This window comes from Capsicum annuum, chromosome 3 (assembly GCF_002878395.1).
Source record: "Capsicum annuum cultivar UCD-10X-F1 chromosome 3, UCD10Xv1.1, whole genome shotgun sequence".
Classification (NCBI taxonomy): domain Eukaryota; kingdom Viridiplantae; phylum Streptophyta; class Magnoliopsida; order Solanales; family Solanaceae; genus Capsicum; species Capsicum annuum.
Genome location: NC_061113.1, coordinates 116,831,590 through 116,853,743, shown reverse-complemented (window position 1 = coordinate 116,853,743; position 22,154 = coordinate 116,831,590). Strand labels below are relative to the sequence as shown.

At 36.0% G+C, this 22,154-nt stretch overlaps 2 protein-coding genes across 2 annotated transcripts; one reads left to right on the top strand and one right to left on the bottom strand.

Annotated features, from left to right (window-relative positions):
• Positions 1-646: 646 nt before the first annotated feature.
• On the top strand, positions 647-15,503 carry LOC107863551 (signal recognition particle subunit SRP68). The gene is made up of 13 exons (XM_016709516.2): positions 647-928; positions 1,012-1,078; positions 1,161-1,271; positions 2,440-2,635; positions 4,446-4,531; positions 4,735-4,930; positions 5,128-5,239; positions 6,465-6,592; positions 6,719-6,925; positions 7,056-7,165; positions 8,025-8,154; positions 13,758-13,907; positions 15,028-15,503. The coding sequence occupies exons 1-13, from the start codon at positions 835-837 to the stop codon at positions 15,244-15,246; spliced, it is 1,806 nt and encodes a 601-aa protein (XP_016565002.2). The 5' UTR covers positions 647-834; the 3' UTR covers positions 15,247-15,503.
• Positions 15,504-17,535: 2,032 nt separating this feature from the next.
• Positions 17,536-19,808, bottom strand: LOC107866264 (protein SINE3). Its single transcript, XM_016712399.2, has 3 exons — positions 19,555-19,808; positions 19,332-19,463; positions 17,536-18,339 (listed from the first exon to the last, which is right to left on the bottom strand). The coding sequence occupies exons 1-3, from the start codon at positions 19,648-19,650 to the stop codon at positions 17,890-17,892; spliced, it is 678 nt and encodes a 225-aa protein (XP_016567885.1). The 5' UTR covers positions 19,651-19,808; the 3' UTR covers positions 17,536-17,889.
• Between the last annotated feature and the right edge of the window lie 2,346 nt (positions 19,809-22,154).

The following is a 22,154-nucleotide window of genomic DNA, read 5'->3' as shown; positions in this document are numbered from 1 at the left end:
AAAAATGTCTATTACAAACTCTGCTCTTATTCGATTATGTTCAAATTTCAAAATTTGGTATGCAATTCTATGTGCATTTATATTCTAGAATCAATGAATAATTTTTCTGAGCAAATAACATAATGAAAAATTTGTATAGATCTAAATTGCATATAAAGATATATGAATGAAAAGATGTCACGACCGGCACATAGGGAGACCTCTTTAACTTAATCATCCAGAGAAATATCTAATGAGCCTAATCTATTGCATTTGACCGTCAAGTGCCATTTTTCATGAGCTCTACACTGATGCATATTCATGAACTGAGAGAGATATATTTCTTTGTTTTTGCACTAATACAGATTATTTTTCATGAGTTATGCACCGATAAATATCCATTGGCTTAATCTCGTTGGAAAAAATTGACCAAACAGAACTAAAGAGGATATATTTATTTGTGTTTTTTTTTGTGCTCGAGTCGGATCAGACGAATTAAATTAAGGTGCATTTTATTTTATAAAATGAGGTATTTAACGCTGATTTTGAACTTTTCTATTAAGAAAGGGTACATACGAAAAATTTCTTTAACAAAGAGGGTAGTCAAAATATGACATCGAGATAAATTTGACCCAAAGTATGACGAAAAGTATATTTAGTTATTTTTTAAAGTGAAGGATTAATTTAATCTCAAAATATGATATCGAAAATAAATTTGATCTAAAAAATATATTTAGTCATTTCTCGGCTCGTTTTTTTTTTTTGTTAAAAAAAGTAAGCATCTCTTTAACCAGAAAACACGGAAAAGAAAAGGGGAACTCATAATTGAGAAAACGCTCCGCCGTAAGCTGGAGAATGGCAAAGCAGAAGGAAACATCCGCCATGGAAATCGACGATGATAGTTCTATTCCTTCTGATCAGATCAGTAACCCTAAGTTCTCCGTCAACGGTACTCCAATTGCATTAAAAATTCTAGAATCTTTTTTTTTTCTAGATTAATAAATGTTAGGTACATTTTATATGGTTTTGTAGTGTTACAGCTTTTAAAATCTGCTCAAATGCAACATGGATTGCGATTCGGTGATTACGCTCGTTACAGGTGATATGAATAATTGATTTATGTATATTTGTTTTGACCGATTTTTGTGTAAAAGGTTTTAAGAAATATTTGAATTTTGTAGGAGGTATTGTACGGCTCGATTAAAGAGATTATATAAATCCCTCAAGTTTACTCACGGACGTTTGAAGTATACTAAGCGTTCAATTTCAGTAACTACTGTCACTGAAGTCAGGTGTGTGTATTTGTATTTGGTTTGTCTTGTTTTGTATTGCTAGTGTTAATTTGGTTTTGCTGTTTAAGTAATGTATTGGTTGAAAATTTTGGCCTTTTTAAAAATTCTTTGAAGTGAGGGACCCCTAGCATGCCAGAACATATAGAAATGGTGTTTGAAAATTACCCATCATTCTCAAACTAATTAGTCAGTTATATGAATTTTCAACATTGTGCTCGGACCAAAATACCGCGCTTCTCATTTTTAGATTATGGTGATGTACGGGCTAGCTTGGGTGTGCTCAACTATTCCACCGCGTACTTGCCATCTCCCACTAGTAGAGTTGCTTGGTAACTTTATCCACCGGGGTTTAGGTATTTGGAAAGAAATCACCTAGTGTGTCTCTATAGGGATTGACGTCCTAGTCTCACATGATTTTCATCCCACTTCATTGAACACTAGACTGCATTTTTGTTTTTATAACCGTGGTGTCCGAATCAGCTTGCGCGCGCCTTCGCTAATTCCACGGGATACTTGCCACTTCCCACCAGTAACTCTATCCAGTAACTATATCCATCAAGGCTAGAACAGATGAAAAGAAATTACCTAGTATTTTGTCTCTGTTGGGAATTGAACATGAGACCTCATGGTGCTCAACCCACGTCATTGACCACTAGGCCACATTGGGTGCTAGACTACACTTAGTACTACAATGATATATATATATCTAACCATACTAATAAAGAGATCAACTGAACATTCATCCAGGCATTGCCTAGTGAAGGTTTGTCAGTGAAGGGAAAAAAGAGAGGGAGTAGAAGAGTTTCTGTTGTATTGGGTTATTTTATTCAACAATTGTGTGTTTGAAAGTCCTAAAGTTCTATTTTTTGACATTGTTTGATGTTGATTAAGCTATCATGATACCTTTTTGGAGCTTTTGGGTGCATTTTCTTGAGTTAATTTCTAAAAAATTGACATGTTAAAGATCTAGTTCCTTGAATAAGTATATACAAAGAGAGAAGTATTATACTTTTTTTGGTAGTGTGATCTATACTTTCTGGGCTAGATTGGAGAGTACTGAGTTATGAACAATTTACTTTGCCTAATATGAGTTATATTTTCTTTTTTATCTCCTGAATGTACAAAATTGATTAAACATAACAATGTCAATGTTTTACCCTCATTGTAGGTTTCTTCACGTGGTTCTCTATACAGCTGAGAGAGCTTGGAGTCATGCTATGGAAAAGAAAACATTGCCCGATGGACCAAATGCATTCCAAAGAAGTTATCTCATTGGTCGGTTGAGAAAGGCGGTTAAATGGGCTAGTCTTTTCCAGGAATTATGTTCCATCAAGGGAGATTCGAGAACATCTTTAGAAGCAGAGGTATGCTCTCCTTCACCAAAAAAATAAAAAAACGAAACTGGATTTTTTTCTAAAAAATGTGGATGCTTAGCTGACACTACCGCAGTGTTATCCGACAACAATCACTATAGTCCATGAGGACTTTTTACTTCCAGTTAAGAACCTGGCCCTTTAAACAATATCTGAAGTTTTATCCTTTTGGAGGGCCATTTGTTATATGAAAGTTTCAGGAATTAACTTTTGAAGATTTTAGATGGGAGGATTTTCAGGTCATCTTATGGTATCATATGTTTCTCTTCAACTTGTTAATGAACGATCAACTATACCTCAATCCCAAATTAGTTGGGTTCGATGATATGAATCATCTATATTTTTTTATTCTAATGGGTATATGTCATGATTATACTGGAAAGTAATTTGTGTTTTGGCACAAATTAGATTCTTGTATTTATCTCAAATTGGATCTAATGTAAATGTATAAATAATAATTCAGTATTAACCCCGACTAGTTGTTAGTGCCTGCATGTATTTTTTGCTCTTACTTGATCAACGATTGGATCTTTTGCTTCTATCTGTTTAATTCTTAGTCAAGTTGGCAGTGATTCCTAAAATTTTTAGATCTTTTGAGACAATTTCTCTCCTTGTGGTTTTAGTTGTACCTCGCGGTGCACCTATAAGTGGATATGACTAGTAACCCAAACAAATAATACTACTATGAAGATTCATCATAGTATAACTATTTTTTTGATGATACCGACTGTCGACTTACCACAATTATCTTAAGTTTGTTAATGGAACTTCTTTGAAGCTTACATAGTGGAGTTTTCTTGTACTTGCTAATGGCTTCGTAAATTGAGTAAGTTCCTATGTGTTCGTATCCTTATCTAGGTTGTAGCATATACAATTGGAAGGATAAAACAAACTAATCCAAGTGACTTACTTGGATAGAAAGGATAAAAGAAAAGAAAAGAACTTCATTTGGATGACAATTAGGGGGACAAACTTGCTGATGAAATTTTGAAGAAAAGATATACATATGTTAGCTGATGTATATGTGTAAATGCACGAGAGAAAATGTGGTCCACTTGTAGCTACATTGAGGTTGTTAGTCAATTGTGGTGGATACAGGACACTACTGAATCTGTTCGACTGCAGTCATTATTATTGGCTATGGTCAAGGATGTGATATTCGGCGAACTCTCAGAAGATGAAAAGATGTAGCTCCTTTCCTATCAATCCTTTTCTAAAAATGGTTTTAAAGCTGCTGATTTCCACTGACCTATCTTCTCCTTTGTGTGGCAATAATTTACCTGGTCCGGTTTATCAATTTTGTTTGTCTAATGAGAACTTAGTGCAATGTACATGTGTTTTTTAAGTTTATATAGTTGGTAGCACCTTTAACCTTGCCTTTATATGTTGGTAAAACAGAGAATCAGACGTAAAGAATCATATCATGTTGTTATTCTCTACTTTCTAATGTACTGCTTTTATGTGGGAGATTTTTCTGTGAACAGTAAATTACTAACCTTGTGAAAAAACAGAGGATCATACTTTGCAGATCTGCAGATTGTCGAAATAGGATTTTTTTTGGAGATTTTGGATTAAACAGTTAATTAATCTAAATTACTGAACACCCCAATCAGTCCCATTCCTTTTCTAATTACATCCTTTTACCATTGCCATTATCTTTTCTCATTGCTCGTGTAGGCGTGGTGTTCCATTTTGTATTTCAATGCTTAAAGCAACTCAATATAGTTTTTAATTATTGACCCAAATCTTCAAGAGTTTGATTTTATAGTGTGATTCAGCAATCTTGTTTCCTAACCTGCAGGCTTATGCTGCTTACATGAAAGGGAGTTTATTGTTTGAACAAGATCAAAATTGGGACGTTGCTGTGAAGTGCTTCAAAAGCGCTAGGTACTGTAGCCTTTATGAAGATGTATACTTCTCTATTTTTGACAGTGTAATAGCCAGAGTGCCTAGTTTGTTTTCTAATGATACCCATAGAGGAAGTTGTAGAATAATCTCTTCATTCTGCTCGCATTATCCGCTTCTCTTATTTGAATTATACTATTTCTTAACAAGGTCCTGAATGCTCACTATCTGACTAATTTGGATAGGGCTGTGTACGAGGAACTTGGAAAATATGGAGATCTAGAGAACCAAGTGTTGTGCCGTGAACGGGTTGAGGAACTAGAACCTAGTATCAGATATTGCTTACACAATATTGGTGAGTCTAACTTACAAACTTCTGAACTCGTCTCCATTGGTGAAATGGAAGGGCCTGCACTGGACCTTTTCAAAGCAAAGTTGGAGGTGAGCTGTCATTTCAAAGTATATCTATGATTTACCCCGATAAAATAGAAGTGTGTATGGCTTATAGGCACTATTTTTTGTAAGATGATGCTTCCATTGTACACAGGGTGCTGTATTTCTGAAGAATATTTTGAACAATGAGTTTTGAGGATTATTTGCTCCTAATTGATCTATCACTCTGTTTTCTTTGTTTACAGGCTGCTATGGCAGAGGCAAGATCTCAGCAGGCTGCATCTATGACAGAATTCCATTGGCTTGGAAATAGATTTCCAATTTCAAATGCAAAGACACGAGTGTCCATTCTGAAAGGTGTGTAATTACTTGGATGCAAAAGGTAGCGTCAAAAATTATCAATAGCCAACTTGCTGGAGGTTCTAACATTAGGAATTTTTGTCTGTGAGCTTGAAATTTTTACAGTCTACTGTTTTGATCGAAATCTTGTTCTTTCAACCTAGTTTCAGATTTTGTTCTGCATACTCGTGTTCTTTATGCAACAAAGCATTTCTAGGTTATTCCTTGATATTTTCCACTTAGCTTTTGGATGTCTGTACTTGAAGTCCTCGTTGGTTGTGGAGCACTCACTATGACCTCTGTGGAGTTGTCTTTTATTGTTGAGGATGTTAACAGATTTGCATGTCTAGTCCCAGCAACAGTGGTGTTAAATATAACGGAGTATAAAATATGTAACAAGATGAGGCAAGCCAAAAATTGTGAAGAATTGTCCACTAGGAATGCTATGTTACACATAATGCAACAGCTCCATTATCTTATAAAGGATGAAGTATACAGATGCTTATATTATACCCAAAAAAAATGCATCAACATTGTTGCTTTTGCAAACCTGAGTGGAAAATGAGAATTTTCACTGGCTTCAATTTAAGAGGCTCGAAAAAATTTGTAAAAATGCAGAATAGTGTTGTCTCTAGTTTCTTTTTGGTGTAATCACGAGGTCCCTATTTGTATAGAGGATTGGATCTCTTTTGTTGAGAACCATATTTTGGTGTAGGTTCTCTTTGTTATGGTATATGATATATATAGGGTTCTCCCCAATTATTAATAAAAGTTATTTACCTTATCAAGAAAAAAGAGGCTCGTAATTTAGTTTCTCCTCAATTATTAATAAAAGTTATTTACCTTGTCAAGAAAAAAGAGTCTCGTAATTTAGTTTTTAAATTTCTCCTCATTTTTGCATCTCAAGTGAAATCCTCTATATTTGTTCCATTTTATGTCACTCTTTCCTTATTAGTTTGTTCAAAAAAGAATGACACTTTTCTGTTATTGGAAAGAAGTTGACTTTAAACTTCTGATTTTACCCATAATGACATGCGTTTTAGATCCACAAAAATATCATGGCATGCATAACAAAATCTGAAAAATAGTTCCTACACTTACACATAAATTAAAATGGAGAGAGTAGCTTTTAACTACTATGAATTTTGGTCAACTAATTGCATATTTGCATATGCGCCTTTAAAACACCATGTTGGTTTTAACTTTATTTCAAGCTTATATTATGCACTGTGCCATTCATCAGCCCAGGAACTGGAGAAAGATGTCCATGGGTCAGCCGCTGATTCTCTTCCAGCAGAAAAGAAACTTGTGCTATATGACAAAATATTTGCAGCATATCACGAAGCCAGGAGCTGCATCCGGAATGATCTGGTGAGAGACTACTACTTATATTACATGGAAGTAAACGACTCTTGAAAATTTCAAGTTGATCTTGATATTGCAAACATCAAATTGAAGTCCTGAATTGGTTTATCTTACACATGGGTTTGCTTCTAGGTCACGGCTGCTAATTCAGAAAATGTGAAGGATGAGTTAAGTGGACTGGATAAAGCCATTGGTGCAATTTTAGGACAGCGAACCATTGAGCGGAACCAGTTGCTAGTTAAAATTGCTAAAAGTAAGCTCAACAAGGTCCGTGATGATAAAAATGAAAAGGTCACAAAGCCTGAGGAGCTTGTTCGGCTGTATGATTTACTGTTACAGGTAACAATCATCGATTGTTATTTTTTAATTACATTCTTAATCAGTGCACTTTAGATCAGAATTGGCAATATGACAAAGGCTCACTTATATGACTATTGGACTGCACCATTAACTGCTTTATCTGGTGCAGAATACTGCTGATCTTTCTGATCTAGTTAGTTCTGGTAGAGGCAGAAAATTGGAAGAAGTTGCCTTAGCTGAAGAGTGTGAGCTGAAAAGTATGGTTTTCCGAGCAGAAAGGTTTGACTTTGATTACTTCATTCAATGAAATGTTTTCTTTGAGCCAAGGGTCCTATCAGAAAGACGGAGAAAGCCTCTCTACCTCCCAAGGTAGGGGTAAGGTTTGTGTACACACTACACTCTCAAGACCCCACTTGTGTGACTATACTGGATATGTTGTTGTATTGTTTCTTTTCATGATGTGCTAGATGAAATGAAGTTTCTGGTGAGAGGGGGAGAGTGAAAACTATCTTCATACGGTTTTTGCACTTCTTTTAGCCATCTAAAACTAATATTTTGTGTCCCAGATAAGGAAGTTGTACAACTTCAATGTACAAAATGCTTAAGTGATGATCAATGAAATTATGGATCAGTACTATCTAAGATTGCACTTTGCCTGGTTAGAATAATTTGAAATTGTGGTTCAAGTGCCAGTATCTATTTAAAGTTTAATAAATGTTCATCATCTTAGATGTACATCATTGGATTAATCTATTTGCCTCCTGCAGTAAATTCATGACTTGGACTGAGTTTCACTCCATAGTTGTATTTTCATGTGCTAAATTTGTTCAATTTGATGTGGTAGACCTGTAGTTTGGTGCACTCATTTCAACTTCTTGCTAGACATTAGCAATCTTACTGATCCTCTTATTTTAAGCCTGTTCTGAAAAATAATTTTGCTTTTGCACTGTAATAGGGTCTTGTTGTTAAGTCCTCTTGCCCCTCTTCCCTCTCTTCTCCCATGAAGCGCTAGTCATCTTAGCTTTTCAGGATCTTACTTGGGTTTCTGTTGTAGCTTTGTGTATCTTGAATGTATTCCTAGAATTTATATTTTCTTGTTTGAAAACAATTAAAAGCTTTTATTTCAATTTCCCTCCAGGTGCTTCTACTTAGCCAAGTCCTACAGTTTGGCAGGAAAGAGGACAGAAGCTTATGCCTTGTACTCCCGAGCTCGATCTTTAGCTGATGCAGCTCTTATGAAACTGCAGTCCGCGAATGCTGCTGATCAGGTAAGCACTTTATCAGTCTAACTACCTACTTTTTTTCTTATATTACATTGATTGTGCTTGTGCTCTAAATGTTCATTTATAGAGCTTCCTAGCTGCATATTATAGGACGAGCTAGCAAGTTCGTCTTGCTTTTAACTTAACTTCTATGGTTTTAAATTTAGTAATGCATCTCTATACTCTTTAATATTTACAATTGTTTTTAGTATGTTACTAAAAATTTAAATGTAATAGCTAATTCAATTTGTTTCTGAATTTTATGAATCCTTATTTAGTTCATAGTATTTTGGCCCTTTGGTCCTGGGAAAGTACTCAAATATAGAAAATAGCAATCCAAATACAACTACATACCCAGTATATTCCCACATAGTGGGGTCTGGGAGGGTAGAATGTAAGCAGTCCATACCATTACCTCAGAGGTGAGGTAGAGAGGCTGTTTCCGATAAACCCAACTCGAGACCAAACAACATAGGAAAAGACATAATATAAGAACAAGAGACAAAAGGTAGAAATAAAACACCAGACAGTAGCAGAAACAAGATTACCGCCAAATAATACCCACGAACAATTACTCGAAACCTCAAACAACACCCACAAACCCCAAAACAAAAACAAGATAATACCCGTGAAACGCTATAACCACCAGCCCTCATCCTACTAACCTTCTACCCTAATACGCGTCCTCCACATCTTCCTATCTAGAGTCATGTCCTCGGTAAGTTGTAACTCTACCTCGCCTGAATCCATCCATAGCCAACCTCTCGCATCTCCACTTGGGCATCTGTGCCCCTCCACATCACATGCTTGAACCATCTCCAACTTGCTTCACGCATCTTGTCTTCTACCGAAGTCACTCCCACTTTGTCACATATAACCTCATTTCTGGTCCTATCCATCCTAGTAAACCCACACATCCATCGCAGCATCCTCTTCTCCGCCATCATCTTTGGAATGTGAGTGTTCTTAACTGGCCAACACTCCTCCCATACAATATAGTTGGTCTAACCTCCACTCTATAGAACTTGCCTTTAAGTCGAGGGAGCACCTTCGTATGACACAAGACTCTGGAAGCGATCCGCCATTTCACCCACCCTGCTCCAATACAATGGGTACAGCCTCGTACACACTACATCAGAGGTGTATTCCAGTAATAATTACAGGTAGTAGTCAATAAAACAAAACCTGTCACCTATCTACTCGTAAGTAATTTAAAGCACAAGGAATATCCTCAGCTTCTAAAGGATAATCATTTTTTTTATCCGAAGTAGAAAAAACAATATACAATTCATCTTTAAGATCTGAATAGTACAACTCTTATCCTCAAAACATATATATATACACACACACACCCTACATCAGTGGTGTATTCCAGTAATAATTACAAGTAGTAGTCAGTAAAGCAAAACCTGTCACCTATCTACTCGTAAGTAATTTAAAGCACAAGGAATATCCTCAGCTTCTAAAGGATATTCATGTTTACACCGAAGTAGAAAAGCAATATACAGTTCATCTTTACAACAACAACAACATACAATTCATCTTTAAGATCTGAAAAGTACAACTCTTATTGTCAAAACACCTCTAATTCCTCTCCCTCCAAATAGTCCACTTTATGCAAGCTGGTATAATCGTCCATCTCTCCTTGTGACCTGATTACCAACTCTAATCCAACAAGCTAAGACGTCAGGTATGTTCCTTGGCATTGACCATCTGATACCCCTTAGGTTGATGAAAAATTGCCATATATGTTCCTTGGCGTTGACCACCTGATACCCCTTAGTTTGATGAAAAATTGCCATAGTTTCTGAGTCACTTTACAGTGTAAAAAGAGATGATTTATTAGATTTATTGTCTCGGCCTCAGCTCCACAAAAGGAACATCTAGAACACAAGTGAAGACCTCTTTTCGTGAGATTAACTCGAGTCAAAGCAGCCTGTTTAGCCAGTAACCATGGGAAACATGCTGCCTTGAAGGGACACTTTACTTTCCATATCATCTTCCCAAGGCCAATTACTAAGTTGTGTATTTGATCTATGCAAGCACTTATAGGCAGATTTAACAGAAAATCTATCCTTCCTGTCTTTTGTCCAAACTAAGCTGTCCTCCTTTGTATTGAAGTCTTAAGTGTTGGAACTGTTCAAGGATGCTATAGAATTCTGTCAACTCATCTACCTCCCGACCAATCATTTAGGAGTGTCTCCTGAACCTGAAGTTCGACCCTATGTTATCTCTCACCTCCTTAACTGGTGGCATTCTCTTTAGGTTCAAATTGTACAAGACAGGGAACCTAGACTTAAAAATTTGATTAACAACCCAGATATCCTCCCAAAATAAGGTCTTTCCTCCATTGCCTACCTTGATTTTGGAGTTGCTAATGATTTTGGGCCTCAAATTTCTAATAGTTCTCCATACACCAGCTCCATAAGGATGCACTACAATCGTGACAGTCCAGAAATCCTCCATCCCGTATCTTTTCTTGCTGGTTTCTTTTCATAGGATTGCTCCTCAAAGCAAATCTCCAGTCTCCTCATCCATTTCAATAGAAGACTATGATTGTGATATTTTAAATTCCTTATCTGAAAACCACCTTCCTTCATGCTAGTTAAAACAGAATCCCATTTTATCAAATGAAACTTTTTATTATGCACAGTTTTCTTGCCAAAGAAAGTTCCTTCTAATAGCATCCAATTTGTCAGAACATCGACCAGAATGAGGAATCGAGACGATCATATAAGTTGGTAAGGCGTCTAACACATTGTTGATGAGTATTAATCTGTCTCCTAAGGAACAATAGTGGCTCTTCCAATTGACGAGCTTCTTCTCACATTTTTCCAGCACGGAATTCTAAATACCCCCTTTGACTTACTCTTAGCTCCCAGGCGCATCCCAGATAAATGGAAGGCAACTCTCCTATTCTGGCACCCAATATATTGGCTAAACTGCTGATTATATTGGCTAAACTGATGATTCCAGGCACCTCATTTATGGGTAAATGAAGCTTTACCCTAGTTGATATGAAGTTCTGAGATGGCTTCAAACAAGACGAAAATGACACTCAAATATTTCAGTTGATGTCACTCGCCCATAATGTTACAATGTGGTGATTGGGAGACCACTAAATCCTATTTCAAGTTTGAGAATGGGTGGTTGAAGACGGATGGCTTCAAGGAGAGAGCAAAGGGGTGGTGGGATTCCTTTAATTGCACCGGGAAATCAGATTATATCTTAGTTACAAAACTTAGTGCATTGAAAGGGAAATTGAAAGAGTGGAGCAAATCTGTCTCGAGAAACTTGAGAGCCCAAAAGCAAGAGGTGTTGAGACAACTAGCTGAACTAGAGGAGACGCAGGAACATAGAGCTTTAGAGGCAGAAGAAATAACCTCTAGACTATGAATATGAAATTTGAAGACATAGCCAACAGGGAAGAAATCGCATGGAGGCAAAGGTCTAGGGCGGTATTGTTAAAGTAAGGGGATAGAAACACTGGCTTTTTCCATAGAACTGCCAATGCACACAGGAGTACAAACACAATTGATAAGTTAAAAGTAAGGGGTGTGATCCTGACAAAAGAAGAAGAGGTTCATGAGTAGATAATAAGTTACTATGAGAAGTTGTATTCTGAACTAGAAGACTGGAGACCACATCTTGACATGAGGAACTGTCCAATGATCGGAGAAGAGGAAAATAGCTTACTGATGGCACCATTTGGGCAACAAGAAATTCTGGAGAGTATAAAAGCATGTGCAGGTGACAAAGCACCAGGACCTGACGGTTTTTCCATGGCTTTCTTTAGCCAATGTTGGGAAACCATCAACACTAACCTAGTTGCAGCAGTACAAAATTTTCACATGGAAGAAATCTTTGAGAAGACCATCAATGCCACATTTGTAGCTCTAATACCTAAGAAAGTAGGGGCTATGGAGTTGAAAGATTTCAGACCTATAAGCTTGGTAGGAGGGGTGTACAAGATCATAGCCAAGCTCATGGTAGAAAGACTGAAGAAAGTTATACATAATCTTGTGGACAGACAACAAATGGCATTCATTAAAGGAAGGCAAATCATTGACGCAGTGTTGATAGCAAATGAGTGTGTCGAGTCCAGACAAAGAAGCAAAAAGTCGGGGATTCTATGTAAGCTAGACATACAAAAGGCCTACGACCACTTGAATTGAAACTTTTTGATCCTTATGATTCTCGGGATTTGAAGCTAAATGGATCAACAGGGTGAAATATTGCATTAGTACAGTCAAATTTTCTGTACTAATCAATAGAACTCCCATTGTTTTTTTCCTTCACAAAGGGGTTTGAGACAGGGAGACCCCCTGTCTCCCTTCTTTTTCATCCTAGCAATGGAAGAACTTGGCAACATGATTTAGACGGCTAAGGAAAGAGCTTGGATCAAGGTTTTCAAGTTGGCACTAGGGCAGCAAACAACCTGGAAATAACTCATCTGCAATATGCAGATGACACTTAGTTTTTTGTGAAGCAGAGAAGGACCAGATGTTATTCTTAAGGGTGATTTTCATCATATTTGAAGCTGTTTTTGGTTTACACATCAACTGGGGAAAGAGTTTCATTTATCCTATAAATGAAGTGGCAGAAGTGGACAATTTGGCAGCAATCTTGGGTGGCAGAGTAGGTGAGCTATCAACCATATATTTAGGCATGCCTTTGGGAGCCAAAAGCAAGTCTAAAGGGATCTGGAATGGGGTAATTGAAAAGTGTGAGAAGAAGCTTACCCATTAGAAGAGCCACTACCTCTCTTTAAGAGGTAGATTGACTATGATTAGTAGTGTGCTTGATGCACTTTCAACATATATGATGTCTGTTTTCCCAGCACCAATCAATGTGATAAAGAGGATAGATGTCCTAAGAAGAAACTTTCTCTGGCGGGGGAATGAAGACAAGAAACAATTTCACTTGGTCAAATGGGAGGTGGTAATAAAAAGTAAGAAAGAAGAGGAATGGGGATCAAGGATATGAAAATGCAAAATAGGAGCCTAATGATGAAATGGCTTTGGAAATTTGTTATAGGGGAAAATATGTTGTGGAAAGAGGTAATCAGGGAAAAATATAATAGGTGGATAACAAAGATGGTGGTTACGCCATACAGATGCAACATTTGGAGATCCATTAGGAATCTTTGGCCACTAGTCTTATCCAGGTTGAGTTTCAAAGTGGGGAATGGTCAGAAAGTATCATTTTGGGAGGACAAATGGATAGATCAGAGGCCCCTAAAGCAGCTTTACCCAAACATTCACATCCTAAGCCTACAACAACAGCAGGAGGCCACTGTATCTGAAATGTGAACAAGACAGGGATGGAATTTGCAGCTTAGGAGAAATTTAAATGATTGGGAGATGGAGAGTATAGGTGCTTTCTACAATACTATGGAATCATTTAACAATCTAACAGGGGAAGAGGACACAATAGTATGGAAGATTGGCAGTAAAGGGGTTTTCAGTGTAAACTCTGCATACAAGTAGTAAATTCTCATGCATAATTATAGCATTGTTATATTTTTCTACTTATGTCGCTTCAATCAGTAATACGAGTGTGAATTTCCGTTTCTCCTTTTGTCATTTTTCTCTCCCCATCTGTATCAGGTCATGATCAAGGAACTGAGAACACTTTATAATGAGATCAGATCTAACAGCTGTGTTGAGCACGCCAAAGGAATTATGGAGGAGGAAAATGCTCCAGAAAATCTCTCGAAAAAGATATCAAATATCTCATTGACTGGAGCTGATAAGAAGGTATGATTTGGCCTTCCATATGTCTGTTAAGTACTTTTGCAATCATTCCCATTAGTTAATTTGTTCTAATATTCACGTTTCTTTGATGTTCTTGGTGCATATGGAACCACATATTCTTAGATTACCATATGAAACTTGGGAAGAAATGCATGAAGATTTTCTTAGTCATTGAACTACTTCTAACCAACTTCTTTTATGACCTTTTTCTGATTGGGTTTGATAACATTGAAGACAGAAAGTTCGGATTTTTTCTGAAGAAGAATTATTGACTGCTGTAGTATGTGAATCGTGAGAGTTGGAAAAATATAGTTTGAATTCTTGGTGATTCAAAATCTAGTTAACTTTAGATGAGCCTCTCACTTATCTTAACAGAAGCATTAATAGGCATATTGTGTGCATGATTCCTCAGAGGATACTGCATTTTCTGTGCATGATTGTGAAATGAAGTTGTTAGTTCAGTTGCTTTTCAAGTGTTTGTGCTAGAAAAGGTTTCAACTCATGAAATGATAATGCAGAGGGAATATCTTCTGGTGTTATAATTCTGCTTATGTCCCCCAAAAAAGTCTCACAGAAAAAGTAAAAATGGTGTTGTTTCTTCACTGATAATTCTCTCTGAGCAGTTCAGCATTGTGTTTGGCACAAATTCGTCCCCCTCCCTCGTAGAAATTTCAGTTTTACAGTTCATTTCAGGTTTTTATCCATTTAGTACTACACAGATGCTCCCAGCCGCTGGACATATTTTCTTGGTAGTTCTATATAAGCTACCGCAATCTTTCCCGTTCTCTTCTGGTTTTAGTTTGGTACACATTAGGGTAACCTGAATGTATGAAGTACCAAGTATGACAAATAACTCTGCCTTGATAAATTTTTTATATTCGATATGTGGTAGCTACTTAAAGTGTTCATGCTACTTCTGTGTCATTAATTCCATGTCAATTGATTGCCTATGTGTTTTATATTCCAAGAACTGGGTCCTTTATCATATCCTTACTTGTTCGGGGTTGCTTTTAGACATTATATTTTGTATTCTTCCTTTTCTTGTTTGTCTAGTTTCTGCTTCCATTTCCGTTTGTGCTCTTCTGATTTCCCTGAAATGTGTAATTTACGTTAATTCTTTCAGATGGAGAAACTTCTTATGGAAAAAATGGATATGTACGAATCAGCTGTTGGAGCCAACATGAAGGTTGTTCCTCGAATTGAAACTTTTCCACCTGCCTTCCAGTCAGTTCCTCGTAACCCCATCGTATTGGACCTGGCTTATAACCTCATTGAGTTCCCATCACTGGATGCTCGTATGAAGAAAGATAAGAAAGGTTTCATTAGTAGGTTTTGGAGCTGAGTTCCTTTTTCCTTGGTTATTTATTTGTCAATTGCACCATAGAGTTGAGGCAATTTTGTCAAGTTTTAAGCTGCGAAATTCTTCGACATGCCTTTAGAAAAAAATTCTATACCTGAGAAGACTCGGAAAAATTCATTCTGTTTGCACTGTATTTTTTTTTTCTGAAGTTCTAGTTTTGGAATAGATTTCATAAGAATATTTATGAGGACCTCTTTTTTGGTTGCATCAAATGGTAACAGACACAATTTTATTTAGAAGTGCATTCTACTCGTAAGTTGCATATCTCTATATTTCAACCAAAAAAAAATTAAAAATTAACCATGTTTGTTTTGGAATAAAGGAGGAACATCAATGAGCTCTGTTGCAATTTGGAACTAAAGTTTATCGTGAACAACTTTGGATTTGATTCTTGAAGATGTGGTCTCTCTCTAAGTTTTTAACATCTTGCAATTATTTGATGTCGTTCCTAGCTAGTACTGGGAGGTACATAATACTGGCAAATGTGTCTCATCTTATCTGTACATAGTTGCAACTGCTCAACTTACCTAAAGTATCAATTAGACAGTCCATTAAAATGTCAACCTCAGCCGTCGGAATTATGCCCATTCGTTCCGTGTTCCTCCCTGTTTGCGTGAAGAAAATTTCTTTTGGACAGTTGCTTCACATTGGTCCAGTTTCTGTACGCACTTTGAGTTTTTCCTTTAAACCAATGTTTGGTGAGGGTATGTGTCGTGAGCTTAGGACCATAGTCGCTAGATGATTTTGGTTACATCAGCTCTACGTCTAACAACATACGGTTAACATATTTCACTCTCGAGTCAAAATCATCACCAAAATGATCATGCATCTCGTTTATTTTTGTTAAAAAACAATTGGGGGTAGGGGAAGGGGAAATGGGAGAGGAATTACAAGGTGGAGAGTCAAATTTTTACCAATTAGGTGGTAAATTAACTGATGTAAGATTTCCCATATCTTGTCTTATGGATGAAATACTTGCGAGAATTGTATGTATTTTAAACTTCAGTTTTAGATAACAATTATTGATCAAAATATTATAGACATGGTAAGGCAATAGAAATGATTTCAACTGGTATTGGAATCGTAAGTCATAAAAGAGAGGGACGAACGAAGAATAAAGAAAAAAGTCACCCCCCCCCCCCCCCCCCCCCCCAAAAAAAGAAAAAAAAGAATGGCGAAATGGTCTACTGGATCTTTACACTTGTCTGCGTTTGTAAAGTGAATACTTCTATTTAGCCTTTTGTCATCTGAACTTCTCAACCCATTAAAACACAACATTTTAAATTCCTATTTCGATGTGTGTAATACAACTGCCTCCATGTCAATTTCCATGTCATTTTTAAATACTGCATTAAATTTCACGTTATTTTTAAATGCCACTTAAGAAATTAAATATTAAAATAAAGGTTTTTGTGTTAGGGGAGGGGCTGTAGTGGTGGTGAATTTGGGGGGGAGGGGTTATTATTTTTTAAAATTATTTTAATGTAATAAAAAAAGATTCTTGGGGTTGGCAGGGGCACCCTTTTTTTATTGTTTTTAATTATTTTAATGTAAAAATGACATCCACCCGCAGACACACACGCTTTGTCCAATTCAGTGACCTTAATGTCACATAAGCTTGACAACACTTAGAGGGATTTAAAATGTTATGTATTGATGAGTTGAGGGGTTTAGATGACAAAAGACTAAGTAAAGGTGTTCACTTTATAAATTCGAACTAGTAGTGTTCCCATCTTCCAACGTGAACTTGATTAGTCCCTGAGTTGTTCTAATTTCAGAAAATTACGCTGTCACAAAAGTAATCAGCAAGTGCTGCGTTTGTCTTGAACCAAGGAGAAAGAAATGGCAAGGACCGAGATGGACTGCATCAATAGTCTCTCAATTCTTGTTTTTTCACTTTTAGCATCTACGTTGATCAACATTGTCCACAGCAATGTTCCTTACAAGTACTGGAAGTTGCATCATGTGGAGCAAATTTCACTTTCACATATGCACATATGTTTGGTGTCATTTGCTGTCCACTTTCACTAGAGACATTTCTTAATGGCAATGACACAGAATGGGTAGACTTCTACTCTTCCTGTTGTTGTCCCGTCTTAATTAGAGGTTAAAGGAATGCATAAAGTTATGCGACTTACTTTGTTAATAGAGTCAACCTCCAATCAATTAGCTCTTGGTAACAGAAGTACAGAACAATTCCAGAGTAGCAGGCGCACATTATACTAGCATAGAAGAACAAGCAAGCAAGAAACATAAACAGATCAGCAGAGATTCTTGCATCTTATCAAATTCAATTCCCACAATTGCATTAGTTCCCAGCTAACAATCAGATATGCAGCTGATATGTAGCAAAATGCTTCAGAATGTTATGAAGCTCACGCAAAATCAAAGCATTTGATCTAATCACGGTGTTCAAATTGCTTAACACATACCTTCCACGCTCGACACAGTTACTGTTCACACAAGTCATACCGAATGCCAAAATGAAGATTCAAAACAGAATTACAAATAATTGTTTCGTATATGTTTGACACGAAATACATCTGCGCAAAATGAAGAGTCCTTATATGATGGGTGAATAGAGAAATATACCTGCAACCATCAACCACTGCGATAGCAACATATTTAGGTAGGTAGAGTTCCGTAGAAAGACTCATTTTCGCCCATACGAAAGAACAATCTGATGAAAACAGCAATTATCCACAGCAAGAAAGTCAGTGTAACCAAATGGAATTTCTTCGATACAATGGCATTAATCCAGTCCTTGTCTTCTGGCAGTCCATAGAACTCTTCAGCAACAGTGTTCATTACAGCATCAATAAGCTTCTTATAACGAATATCAATATCTGTTGCATTCACCACTTGCACTTGAGCTTCTCTTAGGCACTTTACTGACATTTCGGCCTCAACAAAACCAAATTTCGCATCACTGATTTGTGAAACTCCACTACTGTTATTCGAACCAGTGCATTCTTTGAATTTATCTGAAGTTAGTGTTAATGACGAAGGACTCAGCTCAGCAAGAGAATCCACTACCTCTGACGAAGGAGAAGTTTCTGGAATCAACAAGAAGTCCTGGGAAGAATCGGGATCCGAAAGTTACATCTTAAATACTACAAGGAATAGTGAATCTCGCAGACATGGAACTCAATTCAAACATCTCAAAATTTAAAGCATAAACAATTGTGATACAAATAGATACACACTGTACTGATGAAAAGTGAAAATGGAGTTTGTTATGTTCGGACAGAATAAGCAATATCACAAAGCAAAAGAAAATAAGAAGAAGACACACATATTTATATGGAAACCCTTGACGGAAAAAACCACGGGCAGAGTCGGAGGAATTCACTATAATGGAGAGGAGTACAATAAGGAGATGAAAGTCTCAATGACGTATTAAAATCGTCCAAAACAACCCACTAAATCGCACTCATATAATACGTGTGTACAAATAAATCCTAAGCCCAAAAACATACAGGTCCATACTGCGGGGCAAAGCCCCTGCACCCAGCGGGATCAGTGGTGAACTCCGGGATCCGGCCTATTGGCCCAATACCTACGCTACCACCACAGACCCCACAAAAAATCACAAACATAGATTGCACCGCGAACTTTTCAGGGCCGGATCAACAGAATTTGGATCATAATCTCTAACAAAGTTTGTGGCCGAACACAACTTCAAAATATCTAAATAGAGAGAAAATACACTTGGAAATCAATGAAAGCTCAAAAAATTAGGAACGAATTTTGGATTTAATGAACGGACTCAGCTAACTCAATTTTGTGTGAATAGTACAAATTACTGATTACTGATGGAAATTCGCACAAAGAGACAAACGCACACACATCCTGAAATATATCAACCGCGGTTTCAGTGAACGAAAAATACTTGAAATTTTATTTTATTTTTTTAAAAAAATAAAAAAAAATTAGAGAAGATGTTGGAGTCTAGTTGTAGGAACTTGCTCAGTCGCTGTTACGTTTCTGTGAAAAGTACAATTAGTGATGAAAAACATAGATATATAGCTAGAAAATTGATGAAGGGGGACGCTTTTCGGTATTACCTCGGCAGCGGATTCAGTGAGTAGATTTTGATCATCTGAAATAGCAGAGGAAATCAGAGAACTGTCTACCGATGATTCAGAAAACGATACAGCTTGTGATTCAAAGATAGAATTCAAGTTCTTCCTAGTGGTCTGCATACATACAAAATAAGATCAATAACATGAATATGTATAACAAGAGAAAACAATGATGCATAGTTTAAAGCAAAAATGTTATGTGTACTTTGAGAGGAGGCTTCTTAGCTTGATCGGAGGAGATGGATTTGGATCGCCGATTTCCCAGCTCCTTCAATGGAGTTTGAACATGATGCTCTCTCATCTTTCTGATTTTTGTTGTGCACCAAACGCTTTTGCCGCCTTCCAAATTTCAAATCAAGTTTTGGGAGCTCCTATATATAGGGAAACGAGAAAATTACTGCGTTATCTCCATCTTATCATACATATTTCTATGGTTTGAGCAGTAATTCTTTTTTACTGGTACTAGTATTACTAGGATTTATTAAAAACATTCAAAATTTAATTTTATCGTCTGTTAATATTTCGGTCCACCATTACTGTTATTAAATTGGACTAATTATACAGTAAAATCTTTCTAAATTAATATTATTGAACCATGAAATATTATTATTTTATAGAAATATTATTTAGTCAATAAATTAATATTTATTAATTTAAAGAGTGCTTTCAAGATTAAAGGTAGAGAAGTAATTTTGAGTATCTTATTGATTTGATTTATGAACTCAAACAACATTTGAACTTGATCGAATTTCAGCCTATGTGTATAGACACGCATATGACGCGCGTGAATACTTTAAACTTGTCTGAAACAACCAATTATTATAAAATGCTACGTGTAATTTATTTGTCAATTATTTTAAAAATCCATCTTCCCTTCTCTTCAAAACACCGATTTCCACAAACCTCCATTGATATAGCCCTTATATTTTTGAAAAAAAATTGTCTTTCTTCTCAAACTCTTCTAAAAAAACAGCCTTAAAAAGTAAGATGTTTTCATTTATGTTCTAATTTCTATACAAAATCAGCCTTAAAAGCTTTAATTTCGTCTCAATTTTCTTAAATTTTTTGAAATCAAGTTATATTTGGTGATTAGGCTTTGAGGGAAATATTTTTTTAATGTCAAATGCAATGTTGAGTGATGTTTGTAATGACGAGAATGATCCCATGTTGCATGAGAAAATGAGATGCAAACACGAAGACTTACTTTCAATGCAATCGTCATGGTAAGAGGACAACCTAACTAGAAGATTTTGGTCCAATCCACCCTATCGCGTATGCCTTATACACATTTTTTTTTTTCTTGTTTCTATTAACTTGATTTATTTATGGCATATTTTAGGAGAAATCATGCAACTTCTTTAGATAGAGGGATTTGAAAGAAATTGATTTATGATTCTAGTCAGTTATTCCGAGATTGACGACGAGAATCAAGGAGTTGGAAGAAGCATTGATATTTTATAAAAGTAAGGGAAAATGGGCGGTGAAGGAGAAGAAGGAGATCAAATGTTGTAATTGAAAGCTTATCGTCAAAATTATCGTGGTATTTTTTCTATTTTTAAGCATTACGAAGAACGTGAAGGCTGACAAATGTAGTTATGTGCAATTAAAATTGTCATAATTGTCTTCTTGTTCTACTTTACATCTTTAGTTTGATTTTTGCTTTTGTTGCTTTCTCTTGTTATGAATTCAAAATCGTGTTTATGTCTTTTCTCTTATCGGCATAGTAGTAGCTTCACTGGATGTAATTTTGTTTGGTTGTACGAGACTTATGCAACATATTTTGTATCAATTCGAATTAGGCTTATGCAATCTATATTGTATCAATATAGTGTGGTATTGATGACTATTTGTGAGCATTCAAAACCTATTATTCATACATAGTCAATAAAGTAACAAGGTAACAACAATAAAACAAAATGGGGACTTCATTCCAACATAAAGCTTGACCTTGTTTTGTTTGGTACCTAACAAAACATAGTTTAATACCTAAAGATACCTAACAAAATAGAGTTTTCAAAATAGTGTTTGATTCCAACAAAATAACAAAATCAAAATGGTATCAACAACAACACCAAAATATACTGAAAATAATTGTTTGAGAAATATCAACAACACCATCTCTAAAAGTTGTTAAACACATCACATCAGCAAAATACCCTACTTTCATGACACATGAGTCTTTCTACTTGAACTGGTTTTGCTTTGAGTATTAACAATAGTTGCAGACCTGGTTTGAATAACATTTTTAGTCCCCATTCTTTTAAGTTTGCTATTGGTAATGGCTGACTTCCCTTCCATTTAAATTCCTATTTTGGTATCACAAGTTACTACATCAGATTTCTTTATAACCTTTGTACCAGAATTAATGACTCATCTACTTGGTAATTCAGGATGCATAGATAAATCACAAAAATTAAAAAGACATAAATATGAATAAATCAAGCAAAATTATATACACTACTTACATTAAGAGTGGTAAAACCATCTTAAGCTTAGTATATTCTAACCCCTACCATCCTTGGCCTTTTAAAAGGTATTGTATGTCCTCCATTGGTGTCCTCATTCTTTTATCTTTGAGGAGGCATTCCCCTTCCTATGTCTGATCTTAGACGTATTTATATACCTAAGTGTCATTATCTATACACGTTTAAGCCTAGTTTCGAGGACTTCTTGATATGCTTAATGAGATACTAAGCATGTAATTGTGTATTTATATCTTAAGTGACTTGTTTATAGTGTTTAAGGTGATTTTTAAACAAGTTAAGAATCAAAATGATCATATAGAGTTTAGACGAGAAAACTAGT